This window comes from Rattus norvegicus, chromosome X (assembly GCF_036323735.1).
Source record: "Rattus norvegicus strain BN/NHsdMcwi chromosome X, GRCr8, whole genome shotgun sequence".
In the NCBI taxonomy this organism is placed as follows: domain Eukaryota; kingdom Metazoa; phylum Chordata; class Mammalia; order Rodentia; family Muridae; genus Rattus; species Rattus norvegicus.
Genome location: NC_086039.1, coordinates 12,725,262 through 12,746,768, shown reverse-complemented (window position 1 = coordinate 12,746,768; position 21,507 = coordinate 12,725,262). Strand labels below are relative to the sequence as shown.

General features: G+C 38.7%; 1 protein-coding gene across 2 annotated transcripts in view; it reads right to left on the bottom strand.

Moving 5' to 3' along the window:
* Med14 (mediator complex subunit 14) overlaps positions 1 to 21,507 on the bottom strand; it is a 91,237-nt gene that overhangs the window by 53,874 nt on the left and 15,856 nt on the right. For both annotated transcript variants that reach the window (XM_039099757.2, NM_001191727.2), the window contains exons 8-11: positions 21,194 to 21,326; positions 20,302 to 20,452; positions 19,214 to 19,325; positions 2,669 to 2,794 (exon numbers count right to left, since the gene is read on the bottom strand). In XM_039099757.2, coding sequence (XP_038955685.1) covers positions 2,669 to 2,794; positions 19,214 to 19,325; positions 20,302 to 20,452; positions 21,194 to 21,326 — 522 coding nt within the window. The remainder of the gene's footprint in view (positions 1 to 2,668; positions 2,795 to 19,213; positions 19,326 to 20,301; positions 20,453 to 21,193; positions 21,327 to 21,507) is intronic.

Sequence of the window (21,507 nt, the reverse complement as noted above, 5' to 3'; positions counted from 1 at the left end):
ATAAAGAAAAGGCTTTGGGAAACAAAAGACATACAGGGATACAGGGGTGGAGGAGCTGGAGCTGGAGCAGGGACCATAAGCCCAACCTCCCAGCTGGGGATGTGTGCCATATACTGAACCCTCAGAGCCAGCTGACCTTTCACTCTACTCCCTCAGACTCTTTGGAAGTATCCCAGTGGAGGCTCCTTGTAGTCCACTTCTCTCCTGACTTGTGGAATAGAAACCTAAAAGTTATGTATGTTAAACATGTGATACACATGTGAGCATATCCATCCAAACTGGCTAGGCTAGTTTCCAGATTAATTATGATTGCCTGCTCTACTAAACAGAATACAGTATTCGGTAGGTGGTCAAGTACAAGAGAAAGGATCACTATGGTAATCCTTTTTCAGTGGGTCCCGAGTAGGAGCATTGGGAGTGGCAGGCATGAATCCAAAGTTGTGTTTGAATAACCCAGCTTATTTATGAACTTACACTCTGGCAGCTCATCAACAGCTAGGAATTTGTACCCAATATGTTGACTAATACACAGAACTTGAGGATTTTCAGTAGCTTTGATGGTGGAACTGGCTAGCTGTATTTGTCACTGCCCTGATGGAATGTCCAGACTGATCACAGCAAGAACTCTAAGCTAGAAGTCTACTTACCTAGCTCTCCAGTTATTGCCCATACCGACTTGGAGCACTGTATGCCTTCATAATGAAAAACCAGGGCCTCTATACCATCCATTACAAAAACCTTGAGATTGAGTACTATACCAACCAACCTTAACCACCTTACTGGCCATCCATGCCTCCAATCACTGCCTTCCTTTGGGAGACATTTCATGGTGCCCTATCCCATATTGGCTTTCCTCTGTCCCCAAATGCCCATCATCTTGCTACTTCAGCCAACGAGATGGTCAGCCATAGCATGATAAATGCACAGTATTAACAGCATTAACAGTTATAACAGTATTAACTTGTTACATCACAGTGACATGGTTCCCAAAAATGTTAAAGCAGTCATTGCTGCCTCAAAACTGTACTATCCAGTTTGGCTGGGTTATTCACTAGCTTCAAGATTAGCATCCTTAGCAGCCGCTACTAAGGTAGCTTGTGGACCTAGCCAACATGCAATGAGCTATGGATGTCCGAACAAAATCACAGTCACTGCTGAGGCCCAGGCTTACTTGGATCAATCATGTCTGACCTGACAGATGCCAAATTTACCCTTGTCAACTGGTATATCAGGGAAGAGATGGAGAAAGGAAAGTTTTCTGAAGCCTGTGAAGACATGGCTACCCTAGAGAGCAAATAATGATGAGGAAAGGGTGAGTAGTAACCAGATGATGGAGTTTCCGTATTTCCTTGGGATTGTCTGCTGTTATATAGAACTATCTGTTGTATACTTGAGCAACAAATAAGTGATATTTCCATTTTAAATGATGTGGGCAGTTTAAAAACAAACCACTGTCACATGCCATTTACCTATCATAAATGTAATTCAAAGTCCTATTTTCCATGAGCTGCTAATATGTTTCAAAATTCTACCTTTCTAGCCAAGTAGGTATATGCCTTTAATCCCAGCCCAGAGCATAGATAGGGATAGTTCTTTGAATTCAAGGCCTGCCTGGACTACATAGCAAGTTCCAGGCCAGCCAAAGCTACATACCCTGTCTCAAAAACAATTTTAATAATAAAATTTAACTTACCTCTATAGCTGCATAATAGAATAAAAAATTCCTTAATCAGTTTCTGTTGTTTAATACTAACTTCAAATAGACTATGTAAACCATATTCAGGAATATTCTTTGAGCAGTCATAGAAAACATTTTTGTTCCTAGTAAATATGTATCATTTGAGAATAGCCACACAATAAAGAACCAAGTTAGAAATCAAACTTTTTTTTGAGATAGGGTTTCTGTGTGTAGCCTTGGATGTCTCTGTAGACCAGGCTGGCCTCGAAAGAAATCCAATTTTAGGGCTGGGAATATAGTTCAGTTCATATACTTGACTAGAAATCAAACTTTCATTTCCACTGAGTTGAGTCCAGAGAAAATCCCTCTAGGGCTCCATATTTCAAGTCATTATAAAGACTTGTCATAAATATGGTCTCTAGTCACAAAGGATACTAGCAATTCCTAGTAGTCATTTCTATGTCAATTTATTAGTGATGAAAAAACTGAACTCCTAAACAGATAATCTAAAAACAAGACATTACTGTTATTTTTACATAATAAAAAAGTTTAACTTCTGATACCAAAAAAAAAAAAAATTTCAAATCAGACTTTAAAAAAAACGAGGTCAGAGGAAAGAGACGTCAGACAGTTCATCACTCCTTTCATACTTACTCAGTGCTGCACTCGCCACCTCTTTCTACACATTATTTTTATTTTGCTTTTCTTACAAAATTTTCCTTGGGCCAGAGATGGATTAGGGGTTAAGAGCAGTTGCTGCTATTGCAGAGAATACAGGTTCAATTCCCAGGACCAACAAGGTGAGTCACAGCCATCTGTAATTCCAGTTCCAGTCCAGGAGATCTGGTGTCCTCTTCTGACCTTAGTGCTAATGGCACTAAACACTCATGTGGTGTGCATGCATATATGCAAGCAGTACGCGTGCGTGCGCGCACGCACACACACACACACACAAATACTTACATTGAGTGACGACATTTAGTAACTTACCAAGTCCATAAAGCATCAATTGGAACATTCCAGAATGCAAATCTACAAAAATGTGTAGGCACTCCGAATTACCACAGGGCTCCAAGATGGGCACAATAAGAGCTGGAAGTGCAGTCTCTATGGAAGCTGAACAGTTAAGAATTAAAAATTATTTTTCTATATGAATATGTGCTCAAAATTATTTTTCAATAGTAGAAACACGAGGAAGTCTGAATGTAAAAGACAGAATTTTATAAAGTTTGGAACTGGATCACAATGTCAATTACTAGCAGCTGAAAGGAAGAATGGCATTTTCTAGTTGATACACAAAACACACACACATATATAGAAAGGATAAAAAAGACAGGAAAAAAACCTGAAATTCCATTAAAAAGGAGTTACTTTATCTAGTAAAAGTCCAATCCCAGGAGTTAACTGAGTTCCTTCCATTCAGTAGGTCAGGTTTAAGTCAATGTTTATAAATTTTTTCCACCCACCACCCTTTTTTGGTTTGGTTTTAGTTTGAGACAGGGTTTTACTCTGTAGCCTGGCAAGCCTTGAACTCACACAGATCCACCTGTCTCCATTTCCCAAGACTCTGCTCCCAAACATGAAAGGAGTGAGTCCCCACTGCCCACCTGAGATTTTCTTAATTAGCTGAAAAATATCAGGAAAAACATATTTTAGAACACAAATTTATATCCCAAAAAGATTTTCAATCCAATTTTTATTTTAAAAACAACAGGTGTTTTTTTTTTTCCTGACATCAAGAGCTCATGGTTTTTAAGAAGCACTTAAGAACTCTTTTGTACTATTACATGGGACTTTTTCTTTTAATTTTTAAGTCCTAGCTGAGGTAAGAACGAAGCAAACTGCTACAGTCAAACCTCTAAAGCTGATAATCAATCTAAGAGTGTGGTGGTACTTGCACCAGGCCCCACCGACTCGTCCTTTAATACTTCAAATAGGCAAACTCAAAGCACTAAAAACCACGCCAGGGCTCAGAGTGGTGAGGCCTACAAAAGGAAAGTCCTCTGGCCTCAAACAAATAAAAAATGTCATCTGTGCCCACACAACTTTGAACACGCCCCAGTGTCATCTTGCAGACCGGGCAGGGCCAGGCCTGCTTATGGCATGGTGGGAAAAACACATTATTGCATTCACATTTGTTTTAAGACAGGCTCTAACTGTGTAGCCACTCACTATGGAAGCCTGGCTGGCCTCCATCTCAGCAATCCTCCTGCTTCAGCTTCCCAAGTGAAGGTATTAGAAGCATGAACCACTGTAGAGGAATTTTAATTTTAATTCAGAACATGGCTGCTCTGGCAAGAGATCACACCCAAAAACCTTCTTGTCTGTGTAATCTGGCTGAAGGATAGACATGTCTTAATCTGAGAAGACAGAGTCAAACATCTCTGAGTTCAAGACCAGCATGGTATAGAGTAAGCTTCAGGTAAAGAAAAGCTTAGGTCCAGGCATGTACACATCTTTAATCCCAATACTCAGGAGACAGGCATGCAGATCTTAGTTCTTTCTAGTCAGTCCTGTTCAGTTTGTGGAATTCAAAGGTGGAAAGCTTTACAGACACAGGTTTGCAAGCAGAACAACAGTTAAAGATAGAATGAGCCAAACAATGAAAAGGAGCCAGAAGATTAGAAAAGATTGCTAGAGTTAGTTTTAGGCTAAGCAGAGCAATTCAGTAAGAAGCAGAAAGAAGCTAAGTTTGAGTCAGTCAGCTTGGAGAGGAGTTTTGAATCAGAACAGCTGAATTGAACCAGCTAGCCAGAGTTCAGAAAGAGCTAGAGAGGATGACTTTATTCAGCAATGAGTCTCAGTGGCTGAAAACATTCTAGGCCTGGATTAGATTGTATGGAGGCTAGAAGCTTCCAGGACTAGGCCATAAGTTAGCAGATTGAGACAGTGAATAAAAGATACTTTTACAAGTCACCATTTGTGAATCACAGAATTGGTCCATTACCTCTTATAAATTTACAATATTTAAAATGCCATAGGTACTATCTATGCAAACAAAATGTAATGTAAATTTTTAAGGTAAAAAACTGAAGGAGACTAAAAAAAAAATTTTTTTTTTTTTGGAGCTGGGGACCGAACCCAGGGCCTTGTGCTTGCTAGGCAAGCGCTCTACCACTGAGCTAAATCCCCAACCTCGAGACTAAAAATTTTTGATACAGTATTTTATAATTCAACACCAGTGCAACAAATGAGATTAAACTAATAGTGTCTTGAAAACAGTACATTATGCAGTAGAATAGAAAGTATTTACAATTTTGAAGAAGGGTTGCTGACTCTGCGTTTATGTGGCTTTGGAGCCTTAAACATGCTAAGCCCATACTCAATTACTGAGTCCCATCACCTGATAGGGGTTACTAATTTTTAAAACATTTCTATACAGTTATAATTTGTAATGGGGTACAAAACAATGCATTCTTTAAATCAAAATCATTTTTAAACAATAAAGTACAACTGTCAATTGGGATAACAATTATAATTATCAAAACTGAATGATCTCTTGAGGTTGGGGATTTAGCTCAGTGGTAGAGCACTTGCCTAGCAAGCGCAAGGCTCTGGGTTCGGTCCCCAGTTCTGAAAAAAAGAAAAAGAAAAAAAACCTGAATGATCTCATATAAACATGCATCACAAGATATATATCCAAAAGAAAATAATGTCTATACATATATTTGAATATATCCTATAGCCACCAACATCTACTTTTGGCAGGTTTGTTTGGTTAGTTGGTTTTGTTTTTTGAGAAAATGAAGAGAAATAAGAAATTAAGCATGATGAAAAGGTTATTTGTAGTAGATTGCTTCCACCTGACAATGCCAAACCAGGCCTAGTGGGTGGAGACTCCCAGACTCAGACACCACTGAGAACTGGCCATATCACATCTCTCCACCTTGCACTATTTAGTCTTCTCTACACCTGGCTGCCCTTGAGGTAACTACTCTGGGGAAACTACGTGCTTCAAATCCCGGCAGCTATGCCGTCCATCCCCTAGGCCTTTCTTGAAATATTCTAATCTCTAAATCACTCACTTCAGGCCATTCCAGTTAGAAATTTGGATAAATTCAACAGCTTGAGAGCAACAGCACTAACAGATTCAAAGAATGGGCTCCAGTTCTATAGGCCAGGCACATAACACCTTTAATCCCAGTGCTGACTTGGAGGCAGAGCCAAGATGATCTCTGAGTTCCATGGTAGCCATGGCTAAATAGTGAGACTTTCTCAAACCAAACCAAGAACGACTTATACCCTAACAAAGTAGACTAGCAGACCCTTCTCCCTTGTAGAAAAGCACTGATACTTGAGGGACCAATCGCAAAAGGAAGCTCCTTCCTCATTTCCAAATCATAGTCCCTATAACACTATTTCAAACACCTAGGACATTAGGAACAACTGCTTAAAGCAACTGAGGTAGCACATGTTCCAACTGGAACTAGAGATCTAGAAAGAACATATGCTAACAACGGCTTCCAATTACAGTTGGAGAGTGGAGCTAAAAGCACATATCTGTTTGAGAGTATGCACCTGAATTCAAGGCCTTCTGGTTCAGGTAGAGACACGACTACAATATACATGTAAGAGAAATTCTGAGAACTTAAATCGGTGCACCAAACTACCACTACCAGTTACACTTTACCCCTAACCAGGTGTGGTGGTATACACTTTTAAACTGGAAGCAGAGGTGGACAGAGCTCTGTTTGAGGGTATCCTCAAATTACTACATAAATTACTACACAGTGATTTCCAAGCCAACCAGGTCTACTTAAGGAGACCCTGATTTCAAATATAAGAGCTCACATTTGGTTTCACATAAGCTAACCAGTGTACTTGAAGATAATCTTGAATTCCTAACCCACTACCCTCTACTTCTAAGTCTCTACCTACCAGTGCTAACATTACAGGCCAATGTAACGTATGCTATGTGGTAATGAGGTTGAACTCAGTTTTTATGGATGCTAGGCAACCACTTTACCAACTGAGCTGCATAGTTGGCCCTAGAGACCGCTTTGAAAATAACATCCTCTGGGCAATCATTCTGACAGTTTTTACTAAGCTTTGTTTACTGATAATATAAACCAGAGTAAACAAAAGCCTATCAAAACACCACAAATCTTCATTTTCTGCAGCTCTGACAACAGAATTTTAGAATCTTCCCATTTTGTAAAATTAGAAATAAGAAATAGATTGCAAAATGCTTGGCCAGGTGTAGTGAGTGACACAGGCCTTTAATCTCAGCACTCACGAGGCCAAGGCAAGCAGATCTCTGTCCAGGCCAACCTGGTCTACAAAGTGAAATCCAGGACAGCCAGAGCTACATTGCAAACCCCTGATTCCGTGGAGGGAAAAAAGATTGTAGAATGCTTAGAGTTTTCCTTGAGAAGAACTATTACTGGTACAACTTGCCTATCTTCTTCAACACCTGATTCTATACACAAAAATTAACTCATAATGATTCAGAGCTAAATATTAACGTTTAAAGACAGTAGTGTATGTTTTCAGGATCTCAGGATTTTAACACATGGATTCTTTTTTTTTTTTTTTCCCGGAGCTGGGGACCGAACCCAGGGCCTTGCGATTGCTAGGCAAGCGCTCTACCACTGAGCTAAATCCCCAACCCTTTTTTTTTATTTTAAAGATTTATTTCTTTATTTATTATAAAGGAATACACTATAGCTGTCTTCAGACACACCAGAAGAGGGCACCAGATCTCATTACAGATGGTTGTGAGCCACCATGTGGTTGCTGGGATTTGAACTCAGGACCTCTGGAAGAGCAGTCAGTGCTCTTAACCACTGAGCCATTTCTCCAGCCCGGATTCTTAAGTTCAACACAAGAAGTATAAACATAAAAGTTTACACTGAGTGCCATTTAAAGTAAAATAAAGCTGAGCATAGTGGTATACACTTATAATCTCAGAACTGGGATGGTAAAGGCAGAAGGGCTGCCTCAAGTCCGAGGCCTGCCTGATGGACGCAAAGTAACAGGTCAACCGGGGCACATTGGGAGAGCCTATCTCAAAAAGAAGTCAGGCATGGTGCTATACACCTTTAGTCCTAGCAGTTGAAAACTTTGGAAAATGGAAGTAGAAGAAGCAAGAGTTTGAGCCATTTTCAACTACATAGCAAGTTTGAGGCCAACCTAAACCACATGACACCCTAATGGAGGGAGGCCAGGAAGAAATCAGTAGCAGAAATACCATTAATAAAGTTACCAAGGGTGGAAAAAAATTCTTGCAAATCATAATGTATGAAAAGGGACTTACATACAAAATATAAAAAGAAACTCTTACAATTCATTAATAAGAAAAAATAAATGAAATTATAAAATAGACCAAGGATCTGAACAGACAGTTTTTGCCAAAGATAAATGAAAAGATGCCCAATATAGAACAGACAAGTTAAGAATATGGAGACAGCAGAACCCTTACACACTGCTGGTGAGGATGTGTAGTGCTCAGTATGAAAAAAGGTTAAACAGAGTGGCCAGATCGCTCAAAGGCATATATACAAGTGTACATCCACATGAAAATGTGGACAAATGTTCACAGCTATATTCACAATAGTCGAAAATTAAAAATAACCACAGAGAATGGTATAGATAACAAAATTATTAAAAACATGCTATAACATGGATAGACCTCAAAAACAATACACAAAAGAACACTCATTACATGATTCATGTATATGAAATGTTTATACAGATAAATATATATATAGCAGATGAGTAGCTGTAAGGAGCTAGAGAGAGGTAAATAGAGAATGACCACTAGTGGGTATAACTGTTTCTTTGGAGGATGACTGAAATATTCTAAAATTGAACTGTCAAATTTACTAAAAGTCCCATTAAGTGTACATGAATATTTCAACAATATTGCTAAGAAAAACCTGGGGGATTATTGCCCTTTCTAGTTCCTATGAGTTTCAATTATACCTTCTAATCCACTTTTATTTTGACAGATGAAAGGGGTTAGCTTCTTATAATTACTATTAGTGAACACTGACAATTAACACACACTTGGAGAAAGAAAATCAACCAATACATGCACCGCAGTTCTTGACTGCCCATCTTTCTTCCCTAAGGCCTGCATTTGCATTTTTTGCTAAGCTTCCCTTTTCCTAGTTCTGGGAGATATTAGGACTCCCTGGTGAGGAGGGTCTGGGAGGGACAAGACCCAAAAACTGAAGCCTCATCCAAAAGGTAGGCCAGGAAGCCCTGATAATGACTGGAGACTCTACATTCTCCGCTGGGGATTTGGTAAGAGAATGACTCCATCTGTGTTGATGAGTCAGAAGTGGAGACGAGATCCGTTTTCTCACTCATGTCTAGAAGGGCTGTGACTGGGTGCCACTCTGAGAAAAGGCCTACTATATAAAGCACAAACTATTCTGGAACAATCACAAGTCAAGGGACCTGGGGAAGCAACATGCTAGAGCCCCTGGAGGAAAGCCAGATGTGGCCATGCTGAGTTCAGGCAACAGGAAGCTTGGGCGTTGAAGGGTCTGGTGGTCCATGATAAGAATAGACCCCATTCATCTTACAGCCCCTGAGCCCAAGATCAGCAGGCAGCCCAACCTCTGGAGCCACCTGTCAGCTGCACGGTTCTCTGCTGCTGGGACTGAACTCTGAAGCTCAGGTCCAGTGGAGTTCTCTCAATTTTTGCAGCCTCCTCCCTCCCAAAGGGTGTTTAATGCTGTACTCAAAGCACTGAGATACATAGTCTTCCAGGACAGATGTCAGTGCTTTGCTTTGACTCCCCAATGCAATCAACTGGGGAGTCTCTGGAGTATGGGACAACCTGCATAGACCACAGGCTGCAAATCTAAGAGGTTTCTGGTATGCAAAGAAGGGAAGCTCCTAAAATGAAGACAGCTCTGTTGGACATCTGACACTTAACTGGTCCAGGCTCAGCGCCCTCCTAATAGGAAAAAAAAGAAACTCCAACTTCAATTGCGTACCCTTCCTATGTGGAAGACTCTAAGTACACAGAAAAAATACTGACACTTATTTAGTTTTTTTTTCCCTCTTGACTACCAACCGGTAGTCATTTTATTATAATTTCAGTATTATTTTTTACTTTATGTACAGGGAGGAGGGGCTTGAACGGCGTTTTGCTATGTTAGGTCAGATGACCTTGAGCTTACTATGTAGTCCAGGCTGGTCTTGAACTCCAGATCTGCCAGCCTCATCCTCTTAAGTGCTGGCATTCTAAGTGTGAACTATCATACTGAGACTTTTTAATAAAACAAACCAGAAAAAACAGGTAAATATTTGGTGAATTTTAGTTGTTCTCATTACAGAAAAATAATCACAAAAATATAGCCATAGTCCAGATATAAAAGGCTATATAATGGTAGCTTTTCCCCCCACGTAAAACTTTTGTTTCAATTTTTCATTCTTCTTACATTTATCTAATGGTGTTTATGCATTTCTCTTTAATGTCCAATACTTTAATCCTATTTTTTTCTTTCTTTTTCTTTCTGCTTTCTTTTGACCTTTACTTTATTCATTTAATCATTTTTACTTTTATTCTAAATAAAATTTAAGGTAACAACTTATTCTGCCCCTTTTTAGCTATTTTCTGTTCTGTGGCCATAGAAGTTATGCAAGTTAGCATTAACTGATTTTCAGTATATTCCCATATCAGGTTTGATTTAGTGTTATAGCACCTCATTTTTCTCCTCTCTGAATGATAGTGGAGACTGATCCAAGAAAAAGTTTCTCAGTAAGAAATCCCCCATTAAAAGTGGAAGAGAGTTGGGGATTTAGCTCAGTGGTAGAGCGCTTGCCTAGGAAGCGCAAGGCCCTGGGTTCGGTCCCCAGCTCCGAAAAAAAAAAGAACCAAAAAAAAAAAAAAAAAAGTGGAAGAGAGATCCCATTCAGACAGGTGCATAAACAAGGCAACATAGCATATACAAAAGATCCTAATTCCTCAATCAACAAATCCAAAGATACTAAGGTAGCTCCAATACTGGAGAAAGGATTTCTGCAGGAGAAATATTGTCAGAAAATAACAAACAGATGAATTAAGTAAGAAAGTCAATTATGGATCCAGATTTCAAAGGCCTGAAATATAGACATGAAATTAGCATCACTGTTAAGTTCACCAAAAAGAGACTTTGAGAGTGGGGGAAGGGAACAGAAATGCTTGGAATGAAAAGCACAGTGGAAAGTTTCACCAGTACACTAAAGTTAAGAAGCTAGAGAAGATCCAGTAGTTAAGGGCACTTGTTGCTTCTTGTAGAAGAACCAGTTCAATGGCTAAAACCCACAAGGTGGCTTATAACTAGTCTTTAACTCCAGTTCCATAGGATCCAATGCCTTCATCTGACATCTGCAAGTATCAGGCAGACACACACACACACACACACACACACACACACACACACACACACACGGTAAACATGAACACAAAACATTCATACATAATTAAATAAAACAATAGACTAAATCAAGCAGAAAACAATACCAGAGATAGAAGACAAGGATGTCTATCAGACATCAAAGAAAATAGATCAGACCAGCATGACAAAAAGCCAAATTAAGAATCCATGGAATGAAGGAGAAAGATGACTGAGTTTTAAAAGCACTTCGAGGCTCTGTCTCCTTTGTAAACTTTAAATCCCTACTGTACTATACCTTTCTTTGCAGTTCCAAATACATGTCAATGTTGCAAGTCAACCTACTCTGAACACGAGAAAAGCACTAGAATTTGTTTTACCTAACATTCTCACAGGATAAGACAACTGTAAATACCGAATTCCAATATGATCAAAAACATGAAACAAGAAATGCACATTGAAATGTTCTCACAGAGCTAGTGAGATGACTGCAGGTAAAGGCACTCACGACAAAGCTTAAGGACTTGAGTTCAATCTGTAGGACTCACAGGGTAGAAGAAAACTGACTTCTACAAATATGCTGTGCACATGAATAAAAAACAAATATCGCATACACACACACATATATATACATATGCTGTACTCAAAGCACTGAGATACATAGTCTTCCAGGACAGATGTCAGTGCTTTGCTTTCTTGACTCCCCGTGTGTGTGTGTGTGTGTGTGTGTGTGTGTGTGTGTGTGTGTGTGTTCTGTGATGGGGGCATGGGACTTGAGGGGGTGAAATTTACATGAAAGGGTACTAGGAGGAGAAGAAGGGCTGATATGGGGTTGTAAACTAAATAAGTAAATAAATTTAATTCAAAAAAAGAATATATTCCAAGCCAGGCAGTGGTGAAACCCCAGGCAGTGGTTGGAGCCAAGAGAGATGACCTGACCCAAATACAGCTACTTCTTGCAAGACACATGAGGTCAGTTAAAAGGTAAGGGTCTGACAAGATGGGTTCAGTGCAGAATTCTACCAGACCTTCATAAAAGACCTCATACCAATACTGTCCAAACTATTCCACAAAATACAAGCAGATAGAGCGGTACCAAATTCCTTCTATGAAGCCACAATTACTCTTATACCTAAGCCACACAAAGACCCAACAAAGAAAGAGAACTTCAGACCAATTTCCCTTATGAATATCAACACAAAATTATTCAATAAATTCTTACAGACTGAATCCAAGAACACATCCAAATGATCATCCATCATGACCAAGTGAGCTTCATCCCAGGTATGCAGGGATGATTCAATACACAGAAATCCATTATCGTAATCCACTATATAAACAAACTCAAAGAAAACAACCACATGACCATCTCAATAGATGCTGAGAAAGCATTGGACAAAATTCAACACCCTTTCATGTTAAAAGTCTTGGAAAGATCAGGAATACAAGGCCCGTACCTAAATATAGTAAAAGCAATGTACAGCAAGCCAGTAGCTAACATCAAACTAAATGAACAGAAAATTGAAACGAACCCTATGGTAAAACATCATTCCTAAAGAATAAGAGCCATACTGTCCCATGGCCTGCACTCGCTGACACACATTAAGAGTGGTGGCATCATAATGCCTGATTTCAAACTATACAACTAAACTGTAGTAATTCTGTAGTAAAATAAAAATAGCATGGTACTGTCACAAAACAGATCTGCAGACCAATGGAATAAAATATAAACCCCAAGAAAAAAAAACATTAAATTACACACACCTGATTTTTAATGTAGGTGTCAAAAACACACACTGGGGGTAGGTGGGGGGAACTTCAACACAATGGTGCTAGAAAATTTTTTTTTCTGGGGCTGGGGACCGAACCCAGGACCATGCGCTTCCTAGGTAAGCGCTCTACCACTGAGCCAAATCCCCAACCCCTAGAAAATTTTAACATCTGTCTATAGAGGAATGAAACTAGATCTCCTTATCAGGTCTCTAAGACTTCAGTTCAAAATGTTTTAAAACCTAAAACTTAAAAGACTTGAAACTGCTAAAATAAAACACAGGAAGAATATTTTATTATGCAATGGATTCCAGTAGATTAGGAAATAATAGCAAGAATTGACAAAGAGGATTATGTGGGATTAAAAGGCTGTTACACGGGTTGGGGATTTAGCTCAGTGGTAGAGCGCTTGCCTAGGAAGCACAAGGTCCTGGGTGTTTGGTCCCCAGCTCCAAAAAAAAAAAAAAAAAAGGGCTGTTACACACAGTAAACAATTACCAGCGAAAAGAGATGAGACTATAGAATAAAATCTTTCAGGCACTGAGCCACCAACCGTGCAGCCTACACTAACTGTTCTGAGCACCTCAACACAGACAGCAGAGGACTGCCTGGTCTGGCCTCAGTGAGAAAAAATGCACCTAACCCTAGAGAGACTTGAGGCCCAAAGAATTGGGGAGGCCTGGCGGGGTAGGGACATCCTCTTGGACACTGGGAAGGAGTAACAGGTGGACCATAAAAAAAGTAAAAGAAAAAAATCATTGCCATATGTACATATATGTATGTATGTATGTATGTATAGATGGATGGATGGATTGATGGAAAGGATATTAGTGTCTAGAATCCATAAAAAACTTAAAACTTTAAATACACAAAAATCATCCAAATCATAAATGAGCAAATGAACTGGCTCAAAAGAGACGACGGCCAATGAATGTGAATGTTCAACATCCTTAGCTCTTAATAAATGCAAATACACTTCTATCAGACCTTCATAGAAGACCTCATACCAATACTATCCAAACTATTCCACAAAATTGAAACAGACGGAGCACTACCGAATTCCTTCTATGAAGCCACAATTACTCTTATACCTAAACCACACAAAGAAAGAGAACTTCAGACCAATTTCCCTTATGAATATTGACACAAAGATACTCAATAAAATTCTTGCAAACCAAATCCAAGAGCACATCAAAACAATCATCCATCATGATCAAGTAGGCTTCATCCCAGGTATGCAGGGATGGTTTAATATACAGATAACCATCAACGTAATCCATTATATAAACAAACTGAAAGATAAAACCACATGATCATTTCATTAGATGCTGAGAAAGCATTTGACAAAATTCAACACCCCTTCATGATAAAACTCCTGGAAAGAACAGGAATTCAAGGCCAATACCTAAACATAGTAAAAGCCATATACAGCAAACCAGTAGCTAACATTAAACTAAATGGAGAGAAACTTGAAGCAAAACCACTAAATTCAGGGGCTAGACAAGGCTGCCCACTCTCTCCCTACTTATTCAATATAGTTCTTGAAGTTCTAGCCAGAGCAATCAGACAACAAAAGGAGATCAAAGGGATACAGATCGGAAAAGAAGAGGTCAAAATATCACTATTTGCAGATGACATGATAGTATATTTAAGTGATCCCAAAAGTTCCACCAGAGAACTACTAAAGCTGATAAACACCTTCAGTAAAGTGGCTGGGTATAAAATTAACTCAAATAAATCAGTAGCCTACCTCTACACAAAAGAGAAACAAGCCGAGAAAGAAACTAGGGAAATCGAGGGGCTGGGGATTTAGCTCAGTGGTAGAGCGCTTACCTAGGAAGCGCAAGGCCCTGGGTTCGGTCCCCAGCTCCGAAAAAAAAAGAACCAAAAAAAAAAAAAAGAAACTAGGGAAATGACACCCTTCATAATAGTCCCAAATAATATAAAATGCCTCGGTGTGACTTTAACCAAGCAGGTTAAAGATCTATATGGTAAGAACTTCAAGCCTCTGAAGAAAGAAATTGAAGATCTCAGAAGATGGAAAGATCTCCCATGCTCATGGATTGGCAGGATTAATATAGTAAAAATGGCCATTTTACCAAAACCAATCTACAGATTCTATGCAATCTCCATCAAAATTCCAATCCAATTCTTCATAGAGTTAGACAGCACAATTATCCAAATTCATCTGGAATAACAAAAAACCCAGGATAGCTAAAGCTATCCTCAACAATAAAAGGACTTCCGGGGGAATCACTATCCCTGAACTCAAGCAATATTACAGAGCAATAGTGATAAAAACTGCATGGTATTGGTACAGAGACAGACAGATAGACCAATGGAACAGAATTGAAGACCCAGAAATGAACCCACACACCTATGGGCACTTGATTTTTGACAAAGGAGCCAAAACCATCCAATGGAAAAAAGATAGCATTTTCAGCAAATGGTGCTTGTTCAACTGGAGGTCAGCATGTAGAAGAATGCAGATGGATCCACTCTTATCACCCTGTACAAAGCTTAAGTCCAAGTGGATCAAGGACCTCCTCATCAAACCAGATACACCCAAACTAATAGAAGAAAAACTAGGGAAGAATCTCGAACACATGGGCACTGGAGAAAACTTCCTGAACAAAACACCGATTCTAAGATCAAGAATCGACAAATGGGATCTCATAAAACTACAAAGCTTCTGTAAGGCAAAGGACACTGTTGTTAGGACAAAACGGCATCCAACAGATTGGGGAAAGATCTTTACCAATCCTATAACTGATAGAGGGCTCATATCCAAAATATACAAAGAACTCAAGAAGTTAGACTGCAGGGAGACAAATAACCCTATAGAAAAATGGGATTCAGAGCTAAACAAAGAATTCACAGCTGAGGAATGCCGAATGGCTGAGAAGCACCTAAAGAAATGTTAAACATCTTTAGTCATAAGAGAAATGCAAATCAAAACAACCCTGAGATTTCACCTCACACCAGTGAGAATGGCTAAGATCAAAAACTCAGGTGACAGCAGATGCTGGCGAGGATGTGTAGAAAGAGGAACACTCCTCCATTGTTGGTGGGATTGCAGACTGGTACAACTATTCTGGAAATCATTCTGAAGGTTCCTTAGAAAATTGGACATTGAACTACCTGAGGACCCAGCTATACCTCTCTTGGGCATATACCCAAAAGATGCCCCACATATAACAAAGACACGTGCTCCACTATGTTCATAGCAGCCTTATTTATAATAGCCAGAAGCTGGAAAGAACCCAGATGCCCTTCATCAGAGGAATGGATACAGAAAATACAGAATTCCATCTACACAATTGAATATTACTCAGCCATCAGAAACAATGACTTTATGAAATTCATAGGCAAATGGAGGGAACTGGAAAATATCATCCTGAGTGAGGTAACCCAATCACAGAAAAACACACATGGTATGCACTCATTGATAAGTGGATATTAGCCCATATGCTTGAATTGCCCTAGATGCCTAGAACAAATGAAACTCAAGATGGATGATCAAAATGTGAATGCTTCACTCCTTCTTTAAAAGGGGAACAAGAATACCCTTGGCAGGGAATAGGGAGGCAAAGATTAAAACAGAGACAGAAGGAACACCCATTCAGAGCCTGCCCCACATGTGGCCCATACATATACAGCGACCCAATTAGACAAGATGGATGAAGCAAAGAAGTGTAGGCTGACAGGAACCAGATGTAGATCTCTCTGAGAGACACAGCCAGAATACAGCAAATACAGAGGCAAATGCCAGCAGCAAACCACTGAACTGAGAACAGGACCCCCGTTGAAGGAATCAGAGAAAGGACTGAAGAGCTTAAAGGGGCTCGAGACCCCATATGAACAACAATGCCAACCAACCAGAGCTTCCAGGGACTAAGCCACTACCCAAAGACTACACATGGACTGACCCTGGGCTCCAACCTCATAGGTAGCAATGAATAGCCTAGTAAGAGCACCAGTGGAAGGGGAAGCCCTTGGTCCTGCCAAGTGAACATGATTGTTGTGGTGAGGGCGGTAGTGGGGGGAGGATGGAGAGGGGAACACCCACACAGAAAGGGCTGGGGGAGGGGTTAGGGGGATGTTGGCCTGGAAACTGGGAAAGAGAATAACAATTGAAATGTCAATAAGAAGTACCCAATTTAATAAAGATGGAGATAAAATAAATAAATTACATCTCCCAACAAGAGCCAAAAAAATGATAAATTTTGAAAAGAAAAAAAATGCAAATACACTGAGATTCTATTTCAATTTAATTAGAATGGCTACTACAAAGAAATCAAACAAAACATGTTGGCAATGACAGGACTGTAAATTAGTACATTTACTGGGGAGATCAGTATGCAGAATTTAACTTCCTTAAAAAACTGCGAGTATTTTATAACACAACTACATCAGTCCTGGGTAGGAGCCTAAGTCAGCTTGCCACAAACACACATATACAGGCATGTTCACTACAGCACTATTCACTATAGCCAAGACTGAAAAATCAACCTAGACGCCCATCATGAGATGAGTGTCTTTTAATATGTGAAATATATATGCAATGGAATTTTCATTCAGCTACAAAAACAACAAAACTATGGCATTTTCAGAAAATCAATACAACTAGAGAATATCATGTTAACCATAATAAGCCAGACTCAGAAAGACATAAGTATGTTTTCTTTGATATGAAGAACCAAAATTTAATATAGAGAATGTATGAAAAGAGATATTTAACAATATACAGAAGACATGAAAGCAGAATGGGGGATATTTGAGGGGAGAACGGAAGCCATCAGAGAGGGGAAAAGAGAACAAGAGGTAGTAATAGTGGGGATGAATCTGAGCAAAGCACAACATACACATTTGAAAATGTCCCAATGAAATCATACTGGTTTGAAGGGTTAATGTATGTTGTCATAGCACTTGAGGAGAGGAAGCACTGATCCAGGATTGCTGCAAGTTCACGACCAGTCTGGTCTACAAAGCTAGTGAAGGAAGAGAAAGAAGGAGCTGGAAAGATGGCTCAGCTGTTAAGAACACTGACTATTCGTCCAGCAGACCTTCGTTCAATTCCCAGTACCGACACAGCAGTTAACCATAGTCTGTAACTCTAGTTCTGGGCTCTAGTTCAGCACTCTCTTCTGGCTCTCAGGGCATCAGGCATACATGCAAGCAAAACACCCATACACATAAAGTAAAAATAAATAAGTCTAAAGAAAAAGTAATGGTGAAAAGAAAGAGACCTATTATTTTGCATAGTAATTTAAAGAAAAATTTTAATATATATTCATCCATTAATACTCTGGCTTATCAGTCCTACTTTTTACATCTATTCTTTAATTTTTCATTGAATGAATTTTTCCTGATAAAATTACATACATTTATAGATTATGTCATATTATAATAATATAAGTTGTGCCATAATCAAGTCAGTAATTAGTATATTCATCTCCTTAAATATTTATGTGATGAGAACCAAAAATTTCATTTGTAGCTATTTTAAAATACATAGTACATTGTTATTAGTTAGTATGCCTACTATTCAACGTTCTTGGATAAATATGTACTGTCCATTTCTCAAAATTATCTTTGCTAAAGGCGGTTTTATCTTTCTATCAGAATGACCTTAATCTACAATTACTAGAAGCTACCTAAGAAGTCCCTTTTCTGTTAAGTGTAATGGAGTGATCTAGGCTCTTTCCTTCCCTACTACTAATTTCTACTGTCATTACACATGAACTTTGAACACAAGGTAATTATGATTAAAACCATTTGAAGAAGCCGGAGTTCTTGCCCCATGCCTGTTATCTTAGCCAATGAGGAACTGAAGTAGCAAGACTACAAGTTTGAAGCCAGCCTGGGTTATACAGTGATATCCCGTATCCAGGGAAAAAAGTGGATGGGGTGGAAGTAAGAATAGTAAATAGAGAAGCAGGTGAAACAGAATTTGCTTTCTAGAGCTCATAATAGACTAGATAGGTAAGTAAACCAGGAAGACTCAATGTCTTCTATGACTTATAATACTTACTCTATACATGTGCATTTCTTACTAAGACTGATACAATGTATCTACGCATTTTTCTAAAACTGAAAATGGGGGGAATTCTGCTTTACTCAGCCATATTTTATAAATACATTATAAAAGCATCTGCAGTACTGCTTTGTCAAAAGCATTAAATTACGAGCCACGTTAAAATGTTTCTATTTCAGCAAGTATAAATTTTTGAGGAAAAGGCAGCATGCAAACAGTTCAAAAATGAAGACAAGCTAAGTAAGAGAAAGAGAAAATTAGGACAAATTTGGTGGATTTCAGGTTAAATGCAACAAATGTCCAGCATCCTCAACATAACTGTACATCAGAGAAAAGTCATATGAGGAAAATCCTTAAATAAAAGAAAAATAAAGAGTATCAACTGAAAACACCTACAGTTTTCGTTGGCATTGAAGCTTCTAAGAATGGCCTTCAGTTCCTGCAGCTTCTGGTGGGCTCTAGCGTGTACACTGTCAATCAGGAGCTTTTCTATTGATAAGTGGTCAATCTGCATAAACAGCAACAATAAAACCCAACATACAATTAACATGTTTTCACTATAAGTATGTGAATGGACACAGCTATGCCTTAAGATACTTCCTTTCAGTATTGGAGATTATCCAGTATAAGCAAATTTAGGTAAAGTAAAAATATAACTTAATGATTTTGAGCTTTTAATTCTTTTAATTATATTTAGCTATATTTAATTATTTTAATTATATTGGAAGCTTCCAAACTAAAATTAATCTTTTTTTTTTGCTAAGTATAGGAGAGTGGAGAAGTCCTGTTGGTTGAGTGCTCAGCATGCAAGAAGCTATGGATTTGATTCCCAGCAAATTGAAAACTGTGTGTGGGGGCCATGACTATCATCCCAGCCCTCCGCAGATACATGCAGGGGGATCAGAAATTCAAGGTCATTCTCAGATACATAACAGCACTGAGGCCAGCTGGGTGACATGAGAGATCCTTCCTTATACTTGGGAGGCAGAGGCTGGCAGCTCCATCTATATGAGTTGAGGTCATTCTGGTCTACACAGCAAGTTCCAGGCAAGCCATGGCTACACTGTGAGACACTGCCTCAAAACAACAAAAAAGTATTTTGATAAGTGTAAATCTAGAGTTTACATATAGTTATAGTCACAGTTCTCAGATGTCAGACCTTAAAAACAAAATAGTCTAATTTAAACTAGGCTAGGGGCATAATTCAGCATAATTCATAAAAAATGTATGCTTAGATGCAACCCATAGCATTGTCCTATAAACTAAAACTGAAAGAAGATATTAAAATTAATCTTATACAGATAGTATCAGATGTTTAAAAGACCAAAAACAAATACAGAAGTATAACACTGACCTAAAACAAGTTTCACACAGGGTTTTAGAAATGATTACATATCTTGAAGAATTTGTGCTAAAAGTTTTATATGTGCTAGATTATATTTATTTAATCAAATCAATATTAAAATACACTGAGAACCCTTTACCTTCATGGCTCTTTCTACTAATTTAGAATCAGAAGCTGGCAAAGGAGGATCATGAAAAATCTGTAAAGGCTTGGAGACATCATTCTCATCGATTTTAATTGTAACTTTGTGAACAGATGCTGTGCCTGTTTTTCTCCCTAGAACCTGTTGACTGAAAGGGGGTAGGGGGAGAATAACATAAACACAGCTTTGTATCGTTTATAGTCAAATAGAAACATGCATTATGCTACTGAGTCAGAACCTTGAACATAGCAGGCCCTCAGTGTTTGTGCAGGGAATAAATTAATACTGAGAAGACCTCCCATAATCCAATTCAGCATTTGCTCTATTGCACTTTAGAAATAGACACTGAATTTAAAAATAAAATACATGCACTCACAGAAAAAGAAAATCTGGAAACAGAAACTGTCTTATAAGTATTTGCCTCTGACTTATCCACAGAAAATCAGAACATAGTCTATTTCAAACAGGAATTAAAGACAACAAATAGCTTCATAGTAATTTTCTCCAATCAGGTTTCAAAGTTACAGTTTAAAATGGGAAACTGTGATAAGCAAGTATGGTTTACAAGGTGACACTCAACGCTCTAACCTTTGGAGACTGGGGATCTATATAGCTCCATTGGCAGAGTGCTGACTTTGCATGAGTAAGACCAGATTGATTATCACCATCACCCAAAACCTAATTTTCTCCTAGTTTTTCAATATGGCATGTGCCCACAGTAAGGTAATAGTGCCTCATGTGATCTACATGATACTGAGACTTTACTAAATTAAAGCACATTTCCACGGGCACACATGGCTATTCACGTGTAATATATCAGTCGTACAAGGGAAAGAAACCAAACAGACAGGATTTACTTACAATGACTACCAGAACCAATATTACTTACTTCCAAACTGAGAGGGAGAGGCACTTTCCAGCATGGTATCTTTCCACCTGTACAAGGTCTCCCCACCTCTCTCGGATTAACATTAGTGTCTGGGAATGTAAGACTTCTAATTGAAGTGATAAGCAGAAACAATCTGATTTATCTTGTTAAGCAAAATACAACACGTTATTCAAGCAGCTAATAAGCACAGGTAAACTTCATCTAACAAGGAATCTATTCCAAAAAAGCTGGCTATGGAGAAATTTTCTAGAATCATTTTTATATAATAACTCATCCTAAATATGACAATTTGTGGTTTTCTGAATTACATTCTC